Here is a 16448-nt window from a genome sequence, read left to right as displayed (position 1 = left end):
AGAGTGACTAAACCGGACATCTCGTGATAACACAGCAGTAAGGCTAATTGAATTACATGAACTTACCCTTTTGTATGGATTAAAATTTGAGTCTTTCTTGGCTTCGTGGAATAAATGTGGCTTCTCATGAAGCGTAAATGACATAATATTAACCTTAGTGGTACATGTACTTTAGTCAACACTTCTTTCAGTAACAAAAACCTGACATCGGGAAACATAAATCGAATTACTATACACACATTATGAATAAAATACTGGTTCTGGATACATATTAGAGTAAAATGCGGCCTTTTGTGAAGGGTAAATTTTATATTATTGCACTAATAGGCTGGTCGCGTTAGCCAGGTGGCCTTTCATGAGGGGTACTTTTGAACACAAACTCCTCAGTACCAATGGATTCTGGCCATAAGGAGCGGGTGGCCGCTGGCCAGGGGGACTGTTCAAGAGGGGGACTACTGTATTGTGACAAAGGTCCAGCTGAGACATTTCTCATAAATAGCTTGTTCAGCATGCAAGTGGTTTCTGGCCTGAACTTACAGAATAATTGCCACTCTGACCAAGTTGAAAATTTTGTCATTGCTTCTTTTCATGCATGGTGGCTATGTTAACTTAGAGATTTACTCCAATACTTCTTGCAGTGTGTAGTTGGTTCTAAATGAAAAATGGTGCTGATATGATTAGACTTCCCAAAGTAGCTGCTTCATTGTGAATATCTATTAAAGGCAATTCTCTTGAACACTATAGCAATACATAATTGTTTTGAATGAAAATGGTGTTTATCTGACTTATGTATTGGCAAACTCAGTGACCATGTAAACAGTCTTATTACCACTTTACCTGAGTGAATGGTGGCATTGACATTGTTGTTTTTTCTAAAACACCCTTGCAATGTTATTAGTTCTGAATGACAGTGGCACAGATTTGACTACCAACATGTCACCACTTTTGATTCACGTTGTTTGAAAATGTATATCTTTATTATATAAAGTTATTTTGAGAGGAATGCATGCAATATTTAACAAGATTTATGAATAAAGGATATGATACATGTACAGTGAGTATGGGTATTTTTTCTTCTTCAACAATGCTATTGATCCTGGAAACCAGACCATTTTCACACACCTCTTATGAGAGACCACCTGTCTTGAGAGACCACTTTTGGTTGGCAGAAGGGGCGGTCTCTCATAACAGGTTTTACGTTATATATGAATTCTATTCCTAGTTTGTGTTCCATTCCAATAAGCAAGTTGATAGTCAGCACTCTGATACTGATTTCGTTGTACAAAGTTTTGACCCTGGTTTTTGTCCGTAATTTCTTTGTCGCATGAAAACACAAAACAGTAGTACATGATGTCAGTTCAGTAGCAATATTTTACATTTTTGCTTTTAATATTAATTGTCGATTTAACCAAACTTAGCATGTAGGTATATCTAGACAGAATCTGAGATGAGTTCATTGACCTTCTGTGTCTGATATCAGGTTCAAGGTTTGGAGTCAAGGTCAAATGTTATGCCATAGACTCTTATATTGCAGTTTCTCAAGAATGACTGAGGTGGTTTCAGTATTCTACAGTAAAACAAATAATAAAAAGACCAGAGAAATGGACTTGTTTTGGAGTCCTGGAAATTTATTTCAGCCAGTAGACCATTAGTCTCTTGGTGTAAATTTGTAAATTTTGTCTTAAAGTTATTTTCAAATGGCTTCATGGGTTGTATCTTGTGCTGCAGTTGTTGTTGTTGTTGTTTTAGGGTTTAACGCCATTTTTCAGCACATGATAGGCTATACATGGTGGCCAGTATTAATGGTGGAGGAAAAACCCGGGAAAACCCCAGAAAGAACCACAGACCCACGAGAAGCTACTGGCAAGCTTTCTCACATACCCACGTTAGCTGAATCCGAGACTCGAACCCACGCAGACAGAGGTGAGATGGCAGTGATCTGTAACAGAGAGCGCTAATGACCACTTGGCCACTTAGGGCCCCGTCTTGTGCTGCACCTAAAAATATATTAATGCCAAATGCCAGAAAATTGGATGAATAGAGTTTTTTTTTTTACAGTGGTTTCAATACACCCAATAGAAATGGCAAGTAGTTGATATAGGCCTAAAAGGGGTGGGTGATCTTCAGTAGTCACACACTACTGTCGTCTGCATCATAATTTGCAAACATCATGTTTCCTTTAATTATGATAAAAAAGGAAATCACTTTCTGAAACCAAACAAAATATATGAGACAATTTGCTGAAATTGCACAATGGGAAGTCAGGTCAAAAGTTGGAGTCTCACATCATTTAAAAGAAGAATAAAAGACGTTTGACAACATGGCAGCATTTTTAACGTTACAACTTATCTTTGACATTACAATATATGAGCACCCTGAGTGTGTGTGTGATTTGGCTTTTTAACCACTAGGCCACCAGTGTGGTCTATGAGCACCCTGACATTCTGAGGATGAATTAAATGCACAACATTCCTCTAAATGGCAAAATGGAAGATGAAATTATGAAAGTCTATTCAAATGAACTCATTTTAACCACTTTAGGGGCTGTTTGCATAAAATAACACATACCATTAGTGATGTCACTTGTTCGCATGGTTGTATGGACCTGGTATTTGTATCAAAAGTAAATATGGGCATTATGGAAGAATTCAGCAAATGAAGACATAGATGCAAGTCTGGTGTGTAAAAAAATTAAAATATTATGCACATGTAAACTGGACTTAAGAAATTTTTGTGAAGCATCTGTAAAAAAAACATGATGATACTCATATAGAAATAAGAAAATAGCAAACCAATTTTTATTTTTATTTTCAGGTGGTTTTCTTTATGTGGATGAAATTTTAAAGAAAATGCAGAAGCTGGAGGGTTTTACTGTAGAGGATGTCCTGAGAATAGTGGCACAAAATGACAAACAGAGGTTTGCAATACAGAAGGAGGATGGAACTGGCCGTCTAAAGATTCGGGCCAATCAGGGCCACACTGTGGAGGTAGGATGGCTGATTAAGGGGAAATTAACATTTATATCTCCAATATGGTGGTAGCTTTGTTGAGTTGATACAAAGTAGTAGTTTATACTACTTTTCAAGTACAGATTTAATAGAAATTGCAAAAAGATTACTTTTTATAATTATTGGTCATATGGAATATCCTCTTGGAATGTGGTACTTGTTTATGTTCATACCATATTCTTATTCAATCAGTTGTTTCTCTTTTCATTTGGTTACCAAATATGAAATCAAAGTCTTAATCCTTGATCATATTGTTAAATGCCAACTCTTATCTTTAAAAGTGTGGATATATTTTAACTACGACTTTGGCATGTTCAAAACTGATTTCTGTTTGAAGACAAGTCCTTGTGAGCTGATTCAAATTACAGAAAATTTTATTAGGTTTTCTCAGATCATGAAATTATTATCTTTGTAAGTGGACAGGTATTTCAGGTTTAGATCCTTTGTGTTTCTCTGCATAAATGAATTGTAGATATACTGTTTTATTATATGCTCATTTTTGTCTGTTAACTTTACATTGTCAGAATCATGCAGTATTTTATGATATTGAACACCTTCATATTGCATGCACGTGCATGACATGTGCCCAATAGTAGTATAGTCTATTATGAGCTACTTTGTAAACAAATCATGTACACTCGTTAGTAGGTGCTTCACTTTTTGGTTGATTAAATTTGTTTCTGGATGAACTAAAGCTGCTGTTCCATGGACTGCCGCATACCAGCTGCTTTGCAGTATTCTGTGTTAACTTTATTCATACAGTGTTTCAGATTTAGGCAAACGATAGATGCCAGACAGGTCATAGAATTGCTGGGGTCCCTACAAATAGCATGCAAGTGACAATGCATGAACATGTCTTCTTTAGCTGGTAATAAGAATGGCCAAAAATATACTTACAGTTTTACATCCTGAATTTCCTCAAAATGTACTTTCTTAGTTCTGAAATTCCGAATTACATGAGCTGTGCCATGGGTTCTAAAGCTAGATTACACATTTGAAAATTGTACTGTAATTTCAACTGCATTTCGAGTGCAACAACATTCTCCTTACTGCACTCAAAATGAAATGAACATTATATTCAGGGATGGTCCTGGCTTTTAAAAAGTTGTTGCCAAAAAAATCGCCAACCTCATTATTTTGTCACCAGTTTTCATAAAATGTCGCCAGAGCAAGTAGTGAATATTTTTCCAAGTCTATTAATGTAATAGGCAATGAAAATTGAAAAGGTTGTGATAGTTATCACTTTATTGACAACAAGCAATACAGCCATAATATTACAAAATAAATCATTACATGACTGTTTTGCACTACTTCCATGGCCTTTGCATCCTGCATCACTGTTATTGCATAGGTATGACTGTTGCTATCTGAAATAAATGCATTATCAAATGTAAAATATCTACTTTCCTGACATTTACAGTATATCTGTCTTTCTCGCCTCATTTTTTAATAGAAACATCAGATATTAAGCAAGTCTATATTATGCATATTATTTTCCAATTAATAGTTTTATAAGGAACTTTAGTTAATGACATTTTAATACTAAAACCCTATGATCGTACTTTGCGCTATAAGATAACTGACGTATAATGCGACCGTTGATTTCATGGCATTCAGGAATTAAATGCCTCCCACCCTTTATGGCTAGCTTCACAAAGTACATCTCCATCAAACAGGAGTTAAGAAATTTATGTTTGCCGTACTTTACACAATTTGCTTGTAGTGAATTGCTTCCTAAATCCCAAAAATGATCACTGAATGCTGTAGATTTTTTCTCGACAAGCAAACTGGGATATCTATTCCAACCAATGAAACTTGTATGAGTCAACACCTGGCATTAATGTACCGTATATGTAAGCATTAATTACCATCATTAAATTAAAAGAAGGAATGAAGAAACATACAGAGCATATCTGCCCAAAAAAAACTAATTTGGGATAACTATGTTACTTAGTAAGTGGTGTTATATGCATATATGAGTTAACAATAAGGAAATAAGGTGGGATATAAAATGTGGGAAATAGTTATCACATGTATGGTAGACCACTTTTGAACTGCTGACATAAATTCACACCCATTTTAGGCATTGTAAGTTATAACAAAAAAGGGTATTGTTTATTTATCAATCAATTGCTAGTGTTTTCACTCACTGTAGAACAGGCGGTTTCTTTGAAGTATGTCGAAGAGGTTTGAGTCTAACCTTTAGCTATTATGCAGTTCGGGCACAGCTGACCATAATATGAAATGTGGGGGCATGGGGTGGGGGGGGAATACCACACTGTACAGGGAGAAATGGCGTGTCCTTTGAGAATTTCACATGTATTGGACCCGACAAAAATCGGTGAATATTTAGTGAAAGCGATGCTTAAATATGCTGCAAAAACTTCACGATGGTGGGTCCCAATCTGCATGTATTTGGATTCAATCTCTCAACTTGGTTTTTGAAACAATTTATTTTTTGCATGGCATGCTAGAATAACTGTACGGTATTAACTAAATTTATTCAACGACTATTTGAATTCTTTGGAAATCTTTCTGTACATTTGAAACGTCAACACAGAAGGGCATTTTTCTTCGGAATGTATTCAGATTTCTAGGAACTATTGAAAGTGAAAGGACTTTTAGGAAATAGGAATTCACTCACCATGCGGTAAGTTAATTTAATTCTTTCACTCCTGTATTCTGACAAATAAATTATTTTCAATTATGCAAAACTTGTTTGTTTTGTTATTTCTTGTTGCATATTTAAAGTCCCTGGAGTCGTAACATGGGATTGATGGAAAAAGCAAAAGATCAATGAGCAAAATTAACTTACCCTGCCTAGATTCATGTTTGGTGACACACTCCTTCTTCAAAATATCACAACCAGTTGTAAATGAATTGACGACTTGTGCCTTGATATATATATGACAGAACATCTACTTTAACTTTGTATCATATCTCAGACACCCAAGTTTCCAGCTGTTGAGAAATTTTCGGGAACTTTTGACCCATTTATCATGATGTGGTGTTGCACTTTAAGCATTACTACATGTAGATGATGTTGGACTGTCAGGTATAATATCACGTTCAGTAACTGTGTTGTCTGATGAATTTGCACTAAATCCAAATGCTGTTAATTTTGTTAACTTACTCATAGGATGAGACGATGAACACACAACGATAAACTTTTGTTTACCCATAATAAAGTTGCACTGTTGACAGTATATAATTCTGATTGAGACTTTTTCCATTTGCTTTGTATTTGTTCACAACAATCGGTACTTCAGAGGTTATCAGTTTTCTCTGAAGTTTCAGCAAATCTATTTTACTGGTACATTAAAAAAAAATACAGAAGGATTAGCCATCATTCAGTTAATTGTAGCTGTTTCTGTTCGCGTCTTCAGAGGTCGGTCGATTGTAGGTATAGTCCGGTAGCATGACTGAGTGTATCACAGCATACATCACTCAGGCCAGATGTCAGCATAAGCAGATTATGATGTAACAATGTGCTGTATAGATGGGTTTGTCGGTACGAACAAAGGATTTGGTTATGTAACAGATAGATCCCAGTGCATTATGTATCCAAGTTTGTGGCTTCCTTTCGTGGTGCCTTTGAATGTCTCCACTCCAAATCCATGATTGTATATACAAATTAAACAACCAAAAAGGTTGTTGCCGAAAAAATTGCCAGATGGTATATTTTGTTGCCAATAAGGAAATATAATCGTAATTTGCAACATTGGCGAAGCCCTAGACAATCCCTGATATTCCATAGCATCTTTTTGATAATTACAATTGAAAGAGTTCATATTTTTCGCACATTACGATTCCAAACATACAGTGACAGAACAGAAACACACATGCAGATGAGTCAAGATGCTGCTCCCTCACTGCACAAATCAGATGTTACTTCATGTAGAATTGACACAGATAATCCAGTCCATAATCATGAAATTTAGTAGAATCTAAGAAAAATACCAAAATCTGTTGATTCCAGACCAAGTGGAAAGTTGTTTCAATGTGCATTCATTCACAGTATGACTCTAAATTTCAATTTTAAGTAGACCAAAATGCCATTTTTTTTCAAAAGTAATGTTGAACATGTGACTAAGTTCAAATTTCTCTTTGTGGAGTTATGTGTAAATTAATGTTTTTTGTATTGATGCATCTGCGCTTGTGTATTTAGTTTGGAATACGGCATAAATTCATTTACTTTGTTTCTTGTAGTGTGTTTTTGTTTATATAACTAAGTCTTGTGTAGAACAAGAAAATGAAATAATAAAAATGGATGGCTCGCACTTGGGTTAAGGAAGACGACTATTGATTTCAGGGTCAAGGTCAGTACCACTGTGAATGAATGAAACAACATGGTTTCTGCATAATGTCATCTTGTTTTATATCACAGACATTGATCAAACTTTGTGGAAAGTTTGTACTCAGTATATGGGACAAGTATATCAATTTCAGGATCAAAAGGTCATCGTCACTTTAGATGAAAAGTAAAAACTACTACAAAATTTTTGAAAAATATCTTTTGTTTAATATCAAAGACTGAGATTAAATGTTGACTTGCACATGGATTAAGGTAAAAGCCTATTGATGTTGGGGTCAGAGTTCAAGGTAACTGACTGAATAATGTTTTTGCATTCAACCTTCAGTTCTCAGTAGTGTACTTTTGCTTAATTTCATGATTGGCTTACATGTTGGGTAAGAAATTAGTCTATTGATTTTGGGATCAGAAGTTCAAAGATCATTGGCATTGGCTGAAAGATAAAATAATGTTTTTTTTAATGATAACTTTCATTGTATATAATGCACGTTGACCTAAGTTTATGTATGGTTTGCACTGAAGGTTTGGCAATGGTCTATTGATTTGGAGTAAAAGGGATAAATGTCAAGGTTATTTTGACTGAAAGAAGGAAAATTGGAGGGGGGGGGTTGCACAACTTTAGTTCTAGACTACATTCCTTGACCCAAGTTTATTAACGGCTTGAGCTATAGCTATGGAAGAGACCCATTGATTTTGGTTACCCCAGAAGCAATGGGCCTCTTCCATATGTTAAGTTCAAGAACGGTAACTGAGCAAAAATGAGTTTTGCATAACAGCTTTTTAGAGTAAATTCCTTGATGAAACTTTGAATGACTTGCAATTAGTATAATAAAGAAGCTTATATATTTTATATATGACTTGCAATTAGTGTAATAAAGAAGCCTATATATTTTATATATGACTTGCAATTAGTGTAATAAAGAAGCCTATATATTTTATATATGACTTGCAATTAGTGTAATAAAGAAGCCTATATATTTTATATATGACTTGCAATTAGTGTAATAAAGAAGCCTATATATTTTAGTGTATAAAGGTCAAAAGTCATGGTAAGTCAAATAAGAAAAGATTAGTTTCTGCACATTATGTTTAGTTCAAGACTGCATACCTTCATCAAAGGTTTAGGTTATTAAGGAACTTTGGTCAGTAATCTCCAGAGACAACCATGGCCTTCTAGTATCGATATAAGAAGACTGTTCATCTTAGGTGTACATACAATGTGCCATTCAATGTACTCTTGTTTACATTGTATTAACCTTCAAGTTGGCTTTTAGGTTGAAGACCTGGAGTTGACCCCAATCACGTCTGCTGACCAAGTACCTATGGTGCTTCATGGGACATATTATGATGCATGGAACAGTATAAAAAAACAGGTATGTTTGTTGTCCAAATAAATATGAGACATTAGTAATAATCAATAGATTGAAAACAAAATTATGGGAAACTCTACAAGCCCCAGTGCCAATGTATACAATCTTATTTTGTTTAATCTGAGACCAAGCAGTGCCATTGTATACAATCTAATATTGTTCAATCTGAGACCAAGCAGTGCCAATGTATACAATCTAATTTTGTTTAATCTGAGACCAAGCAGTGCCAATGTATACAATCTAATTTTGTTTAATCAGAGACCAAGTAGTGCCATTGTATACAATCTAATTTTGTTTAATCTGAGACCATGCAGTGCCAATGTACACAATCTAATTTTGTTTAATCCGAGACCAAGTAGTACCATTGTATATGATCTAATTTTGTTTAATCTGAGACTAAGCAGTACCATTGTATAGTCTAATTTTGTTTAATCCGAGACCAAGTAGTACCATTGTATATGATCTAATTTTGTTTAATCTGAGACCAAGCAGTACCATTGTATACAGTCTAATTTTGTTTAATCTGAGACCAAGTAGTGCCATTGTATACAATCTAATTTTGTTTAATCTGAGACCCAGCAGTGCCAATGTATACAATCTAATTTTGTTTAATCTTAGACCATGCAGTACCATTGAAATTGTCAGATAAACTAGATAGTTAGATTAATAATAAATTTAACTCAATCCAGTCTTTTTATTGTCACGTGGGGGGGAAAAAGTGTTCAGTGGGACAATTTGGGTTCCTATTTTCCAGCTTAGCGTCATCCTGCCACCTACCACATCTATGTTGGTAGGCAAAGAGAGAGTTGTTGCTTTGAATAAAAAAACATTTAACATGGACTTGAACAAAAACTTCAACATGGACTTGAACACTGGCTTGAACAAAATCTTTACAGTTTTCTAGAACAAAAAAAACTGTAACTTTGGCTGAAATCAAAAACTTGAACATTGACTTGGACAGGAACTTAATCATTGATTTGAACAAAGACTTAAAAATTTCTAGATTAAAGTCTTTAATACTGGTGTGAACAACAATTTTACATAAATTTGAACAAAAACCTTAACATTGGCTTGCACTAAAATGTTAACATTGACTTGAACAGAAACATTAACATTGAACATAATCAAAAGCTTCAACACTGACTTGATTAAAAACTTTATCTTCTTCACAGTTTTCTAGAACAAAATCTTTTACATAGTCTTGCACAAACACCTCAGCATTGGCTTACGCAAAAATGTTAACATTGACTTGAACAAAGATTTAACTTGAACACAATCTTTTATTAGTGGCTTGAACAAAAACTTGTGAATTGGCTTCTACAGTACCTTTGCCATTAACTTCAGCACTGACACTAAGATATTTATTTCATTGATCCGTTTTATCTCATGTGTATTTTCATTTGCAGTTGCTTAATTATCTTGGCAGGCATAATCATGTCAAGGTGCACAGTGTTAATGGTGAATCTCAGAATAAGTTGATGCTACTCTTAAAATAAATGCACATGCTACACATAATTTGCTGATAATATAATAATTAAAGAAGGCATATATTCATCTAGATATCCATGACATTTACACATATATCCTACCAACAGATGATGTTTTTTGCAAAAATCTTCATTTGATATGAGTGCTGTTGAGCAAAGGATCTGAAATGAATATTCTTTTTGAAAGAACCATTTAGATTCATTCTTTATATAACATTTATTATAACTGGTTTGTTCTCTTGCAGGGTCTGTGTCGATTCAAGCGCAATCATATCCACTTTGCTGCAGGTGAACCAGGAGAAAATGGAGTCATAAGTGGTAAGAAACTATTAAAATGACATGGAGCATAAATAATGCATAAATAGAACTCATCCAAACATTAATTCTGCAGGCAGCAGGCCTTCCAGTCCCAGAGTCAGTTGTTTAGTTAATGAGGAAAAACTTTTGAGATAGTTGTTATTGTTGTTGTTGTTGTGAGGATTAACACCATTATTCAGCACACAATACTATATATACATGGCAGCCAGTATAAATGGTGGAGGAAGAACCTGAGAAAACTCTGGAAAGAAGCACCAACCTACGGAAAGCTACTGTCAAGCTTTCTCACATACCCACATTGGCCAAACACCTGAGAATCACACCCATGCAGACAGAGGTGAGATGGCAGTGATCTCTTTTGAAATAGAGAACAAATCTTGAAATCCCTTATCATGCTTGCACCATCTAGCTCCACAAATATATGATGGGTAAGTTTTGTTGTCTTATCTTGTGTCAGCATTGAGAGAGAGAGAGAGAGAGAGATAGTTTAGACAACTCCATTTTTCTAGAACTATAGTCACTATTAATATTTTCTTTTGCATGAATACATAGTTTAACAATGGTTCCATAAGCACTGAATTTTATTTCATCAGCATCCTGAAATTATATGTTTACTAGTCTTTAAGTGTGAAATAGACATGAAATAAAGGCTAATGGAGAGAACATTTCAAATTTTATTTTTCTCCCTGCGCACAATATTGTTTGGGAATATGGTATTTGCATGTTCATTTATGTGCTTGTTCATTCATTGGTTCATTAAGCACTTACCCATTTCACCTATGCTCATGAAAATTGGTATGTGGACACATTTCAATGAGTGTAACTCAACCATACCAAAAATTAGGTCACATTGACCAAATTTTCATGCTTTGAATGACATGTATCCCTAATGCTTCATTCCTTGCACCTTTAGTATCTTAGACCTCTTTGACACATGATAATTAGTATGTGGATCTGATTCACATAAATTTTGTCCATTTTTACCAAGAATTGTGACCATTTTGAGATCCAGGTTAGTAGCAAATATAAAAGAACATTTTTTCTTACAGTGTACTGTAATTAAGGCATGTAATATATAGATTACACTTTTTATGCTCAGATTATGCTTTTTTGCTACTCTTATTAGCAAAAAGTTTGCTTATCTCATTCTCGGGTTGGCATATATACACTTTAACGCTCACATCTGCTGTCCAACAAAATATATCGCAGGCTTTATGAGCATCTCTACCATCATAGTTTATTGAGTGTTTGCTGAAAACACATTTCAGTCAGTAGTGATTAAGTGTTGTGATCATATGACGTAGAAGCAGTACATCTAACTAAAAATGGACACAAGTTTTGTTTCTAAAGATTAAAATGTACAGAAAGTGAGTACAATGAAACAGTACATTTTATTAGTAACAAATGATAGTCATCCTTGTCAACTCTTGTGTTTGCTTCTGTACAGGCTATGTCATCTTAGCCATCAATGCACTTCATTCCATATCAGTGATATTCTGGTGCCATCGATGCATTTAGTTCCATGTCAGTGATATTCTGGTGCCATCGATGCATTTAGATCCATGTCAGTGATATTCTGGTGCTATCAATGCACTTAGTTCCATGTCAGTGATATTCTGGTGCTATCAATGCATTTAGATCCATGTCAGTGATATTCTGGTGCTATCAATGCACTTAGTTCCATGTCAGTGATATTCTGGTGCCATCGATGCATTTAGATCCATGTCAGTGATATTCTGGTGCCATTGATGCATTTAGATCCATGTCAGTGATATTCTGGTGCCATTGATGCATTTAGATCCATGTCAGTGATATTCTGGTGCCATCGATGCATTTAGATCCATGTCAGTGATATTCTGGTGCTATCAATGCATTTAGTTCCATACTCATCATGGTTTAGGATTTAATTAAGTGTAAGTGTTATTAAATGGCTCTCAAGTTTCCAGAGTTTACACAGTTTTGAAAAGTGCTTGAAATTTCAGCTGCTATATGAAAAGTGCTTCTATTTTAAAAATCCTCTTGAAAAGTGCTTATTTTTAATGGGAAGAAGTGTTTGAAAATGAGCAAAAATCCATAAAAAGTTCTTAATTGTTAAGAAAATAAAGAATTTTTTAAATAAAAAAATCTATGTGAAAATTGAAGAAAATGTCTGATGTAGTATGCCTTTTACATCTATGGCTTTGTTGGTAATTAAGGAAAGGAAGATTACTCAATATTTCCATGTAGCAGCATTGTGGGAATGGCATTATGGCAGCTTTCTTTTTCTTACCTCACATCTCGTGGCCTTGTTTCAAAGAAAAGCATATGATGGAATGGAACTGTGACTCATTTATACATGAGACTGCTGCCAGGGAAGTTTGTTTTTAATTATGAATGGATAAGTTTCTGTAAGTGGGTTAAGGAGGCATAGGACAGACAGATAGCTCTGTGTTGTGTGTGCAAGAAAGTTAACAGACATTGGGGCTGTGGGGGAGAGTGCCCTTCAATCACACCGCCCGGGTGTAAAACAGAAAATTGAAGTGTCAATGCCAGCAGTGAGTTTGGATTATTTTGGAATAAAAGCAGACAAAACCAAGGCATATGCCAGAAACACTGACAGTATATCTAAGCCAGAGTCGCATCTCGATAAATTCATGGTGGGATTGATGTTAGTCCCACCCCTGTCTGATGCAGCTTCAACTACACACTCAACATCTACAAATTATTGTTTCTAATAATGATGTTCTAAAGTCAGAAATATTTTATGGACATTGCATACTGTGGTTACACTTATCTCTTATCTTCTGCAATTAAATGAACATATTGCTGACATTTGTGTGCTATGTTCCCAGACATTGCTCTTGCTGCAGAGTTTTTGCATGCAGAAAAGAAAACATCTTGTATGTTTTTGACACTGCAGAACACTTAAAAAGTTAATGGAAAAGCATGGCTTTTCTATGGACTGGGAAGTAGAGTGAGAATATTTGAATGGGCAAAGAGTGTTTGCACAGAGGATTATGTTTTTAAATGTTCCCATCCCCAAGCTGCTTCTTTTAAGTTCAGCTTCATCAAGACAGAAAAGGAGAGGAAGAAGAAGCAGCTGGGCAGAGGAAGAGAAAACATGTTCTTGATGACATTAAAGATCTGAAAACAAGAAAAAGAAGCATTGTGAAATACTTGTGAAGAAAGTAGATGAACTTTCTTTAAAAGCAGAAAAGACACTTAAGTGGTAACTTCTTGCATAGGTCAATGCTAGTAGAAAGGGAGCTGAGGAGAAACTTGGAGTTTATGAAACTTTTTGCAATAAACTGGATGCTAGGACTGAGGAACTGAAAATAAATTAAGTACAGAGTAAGAACTTGTAAATAAACTTTTTGTTTGACTTTTTATTTATTGTACCTATGGTTGGGAGAGGAAAATGCAGTTACATGATCCACAAGTCAGTCTAAAGGTTGTTCTAAATGTGGATATCAGTGTTGAGTTCAGATAAAAGACTCCATGAAAAATCAGAATAAAGTCTTAAATAGTGCTTGAAATGTTCTTGAATTTTTTCATATTTTACCTGTATGAACCCTGGTTTTGTACTTATTTGCTTGGTGAGTGATTTGGTAAAATCTATACGTCATTATAAATATCCGACCGTGAACGTCTAATCCTATTGTGAATTTTGCATCTTCAGCTGTTTATTACAAACTCAATATATATGACCTCATTACATCAACACTCATGACATTTGATATGTGATTACATCCCAAGGAAAGCAACTCAACCATACCAAACTAGACTATTGTGATCCAGTTTTCCTGCTTGTTTGACTTTGATTTCACCTGTTTGTCAGTTAGACTAAATATCTTAGAATATTTTTCACCAGCATTAATGAAAATCACAATGTGGAAACGTGTCAAGGTGAGTAATCCTGCCATATCAGAACTGTCATTTTTGGCTGCTTTTTCACACCAGAGTGACCGTGTTTTCAGCTATTAATTTGTTACAGTCTGAATATTATGGACCCAATTTTGCCTACACATGAAATGGCACATAAATGCATCTCAGGCAAAGTAACTTGACAATAACCTACAATAAGGTCACTGTGACCTGATTTTCATTATACATGAGTGACTTTTGCATTTTCCTCCATACCTGTATGTTTATTGTTAGCTGCAAATCTACTTTTACTGGTGAGAAGATTCATGTTTACATATGAATACCTGGCTGTTATTTTTTTAAAATGTAACTCAAAAATAAGGAACCAAACATTTGAAATTTATAATGTATGCTTCTCTGATTGTATTGCTCAGAATTGTGCTAATAAATTGTACTCATTGGTAGCATATATTGTTATGACTCTGTGGCCTTAAACTAAGCAACACAGACTAGCAAAAGCAACAAGTTTAGTAATATGTAACAAATAATTTATTTCCTTAGAAAATAAAGTGAAAATTTAAAAGGAACTTACAGTATTGTGAATTAAATGCCAAATAATCCTAAAAGTTCTATGACAAGTCAAAAAATATAGAGTGTTCTGAATGAATTTCAGGTATTGAATTTTCTGGTGTACCAATAGCTTTGAATGTGCTGATGTACCAACAGTCTTGATGTATCACAATGATTAAGCCAGAATGTCTTTGAATGAATATGCAATTATCTGAAAATTGTGCTTTATTCCAAACAGTCAGTGTGCACTTTGTAATTCCAGTGAATAATTTAAATGATTCTTCTCAAATTTTATCTGAACACAACTAAAAGTGATTCATCATTCCAAAGACTAATATTAAAATGGGAATTAATCATTTTTTTCATCACAGCCTTTATATAAAAAACTAAGTTACAACAAAATGACCAGGATGTGGGTCATTTTCCTATCAAATTTGTAAACAAGTTTGCTTTCTAGAAAATTCTAAAGTTAAAAGCCATGTAAATATGTTCACAGATTTTATCTTAAAGTATTAATCTACTATCATAGACAAAAGTTAGCCATGTAATATTTTGTTTAGAAATACAATCATGGACGAAAGTTAAACACACAATATAGATATACATAAAATGTTATTAACTGTATTTATTCCTCTTTTAAGCTACGTCAGTAGTTTGACAATACAACATCTGTATTTTAGGGATGAGAAGTTCATGTGAAGTTTTGATCTACATAGATTTGGAAAAGGCTTTGAAAGGTGAGTTACTGATTATACTAATATTTCTTTATGATGAAAATATGCCATACTTTTTTCAAATGTTTTTAAATGTGTGTACTGGTTACAGTGTAGCTCTGTGTGTAAATAAGGCATATACACCAATTGTATTTGATGTATAAACATTGTAAGTGATGAGTGCCATTTAGCTTTATGTTTTTGGATCCTGTTTGATTTTGGACACCAAGATTCTCTTGCCAAAATAAAGCTTTGTAATGTTGAGATGGTATTTTACAAAAGGTTTTTCCTGAACTTACTAACTCACAAGGCAGTAAATTGATGTTAGCTTATGGTATAGCCCTGCCTCTGTCATGTGTCTATCATCTTTAAGCAATTCCTTGTTTGTACTCTAGAGTTCGCTTTTATGGTCTGATATAAGTTTGACTTGGAATTTCAATTGGTATCCTTCAAATGTCAAACAGTTTGATGATGAGCAAGATTAATTCATATTAATGAGATTATCTATCATCTGATTGGTGAACATTTCTGATCTGATTTTTATCAAACTTGTAATGTGATCATCTAGCATTCAGACAAGTTCAATAATGAGTAAGGTTCATGAGTACTAATTAAGTAGTTTCACACTTTATAACACTCAAGTATACATTTCGGATCTAGTTTTGATTAAAAAAATACTAAGACATATGCTTTAAGTGATTATGTATCTTATATGAAGATTTTTTGCCAGTCCAAAGAATGTATTTTAGGTAGGATTTTGATCAAACTTGGTATATATACCTATGTCATTAAGATCTTGCTAGAGGATGATTGTCAGTGAAATCTCT

General features: G+C 34.3%; 1 protein-coding gene across 2 annotated transcripts in view; it reads left to right on the top strand.

Moving 5' to 3' along the window:
- The window catches only part of LOC149808366 (uncharacterized), a 59862-nt gene that overhangs the window by 12282 nt on the left and 31132 nt on the right, over nucleotides 1-16448 (top strand). For both annotated transcript variants that reach the window (XR_016424854.1, XM_089976272.1), the window contains exons 4-7: nucleotides 2815-2987; nucleotides 8595-8693; nucleotides 10423-10495; nucleotides 15589-15645. Coding sequence is in view for 1 of the 2 variants with exons in the window: in XM_089976272.1 (XP_089832398.1) it covers nucleotides 2815-2987; nucleotides 8595-8693; nucleotides 10423-10495; nucleotides 15589-15645 (402 nt within the window). In the remaining variant the exon portion in view is untranslated. The remainder of the gene's footprint in view (nucleotides 1-2814; nucleotides 2988-8594; nucleotides 8694-10422; nucleotides 10496-15588; nucleotides 15646-16448) is intronic.

This window comes from Sinohyriopsis cumingii, chromosome 1 (assembly GCF_028554795.1).
Source record: "Sinohyriopsis cumingii isolate HCF-2022 chromosome 1, ASM2855479v2, whole genome shotgun sequence".
NCBI lineage: Eukaryota > Metazoa > Mollusca > Bivalvia > Unionida > Unionidae > Sinohyriopsis > Sinohyriopsis cumingii.
Note: the sequence above shows the minus strand (reverse complement) of the source record. Positions and strands in the feature narration are given on the sequence as shown.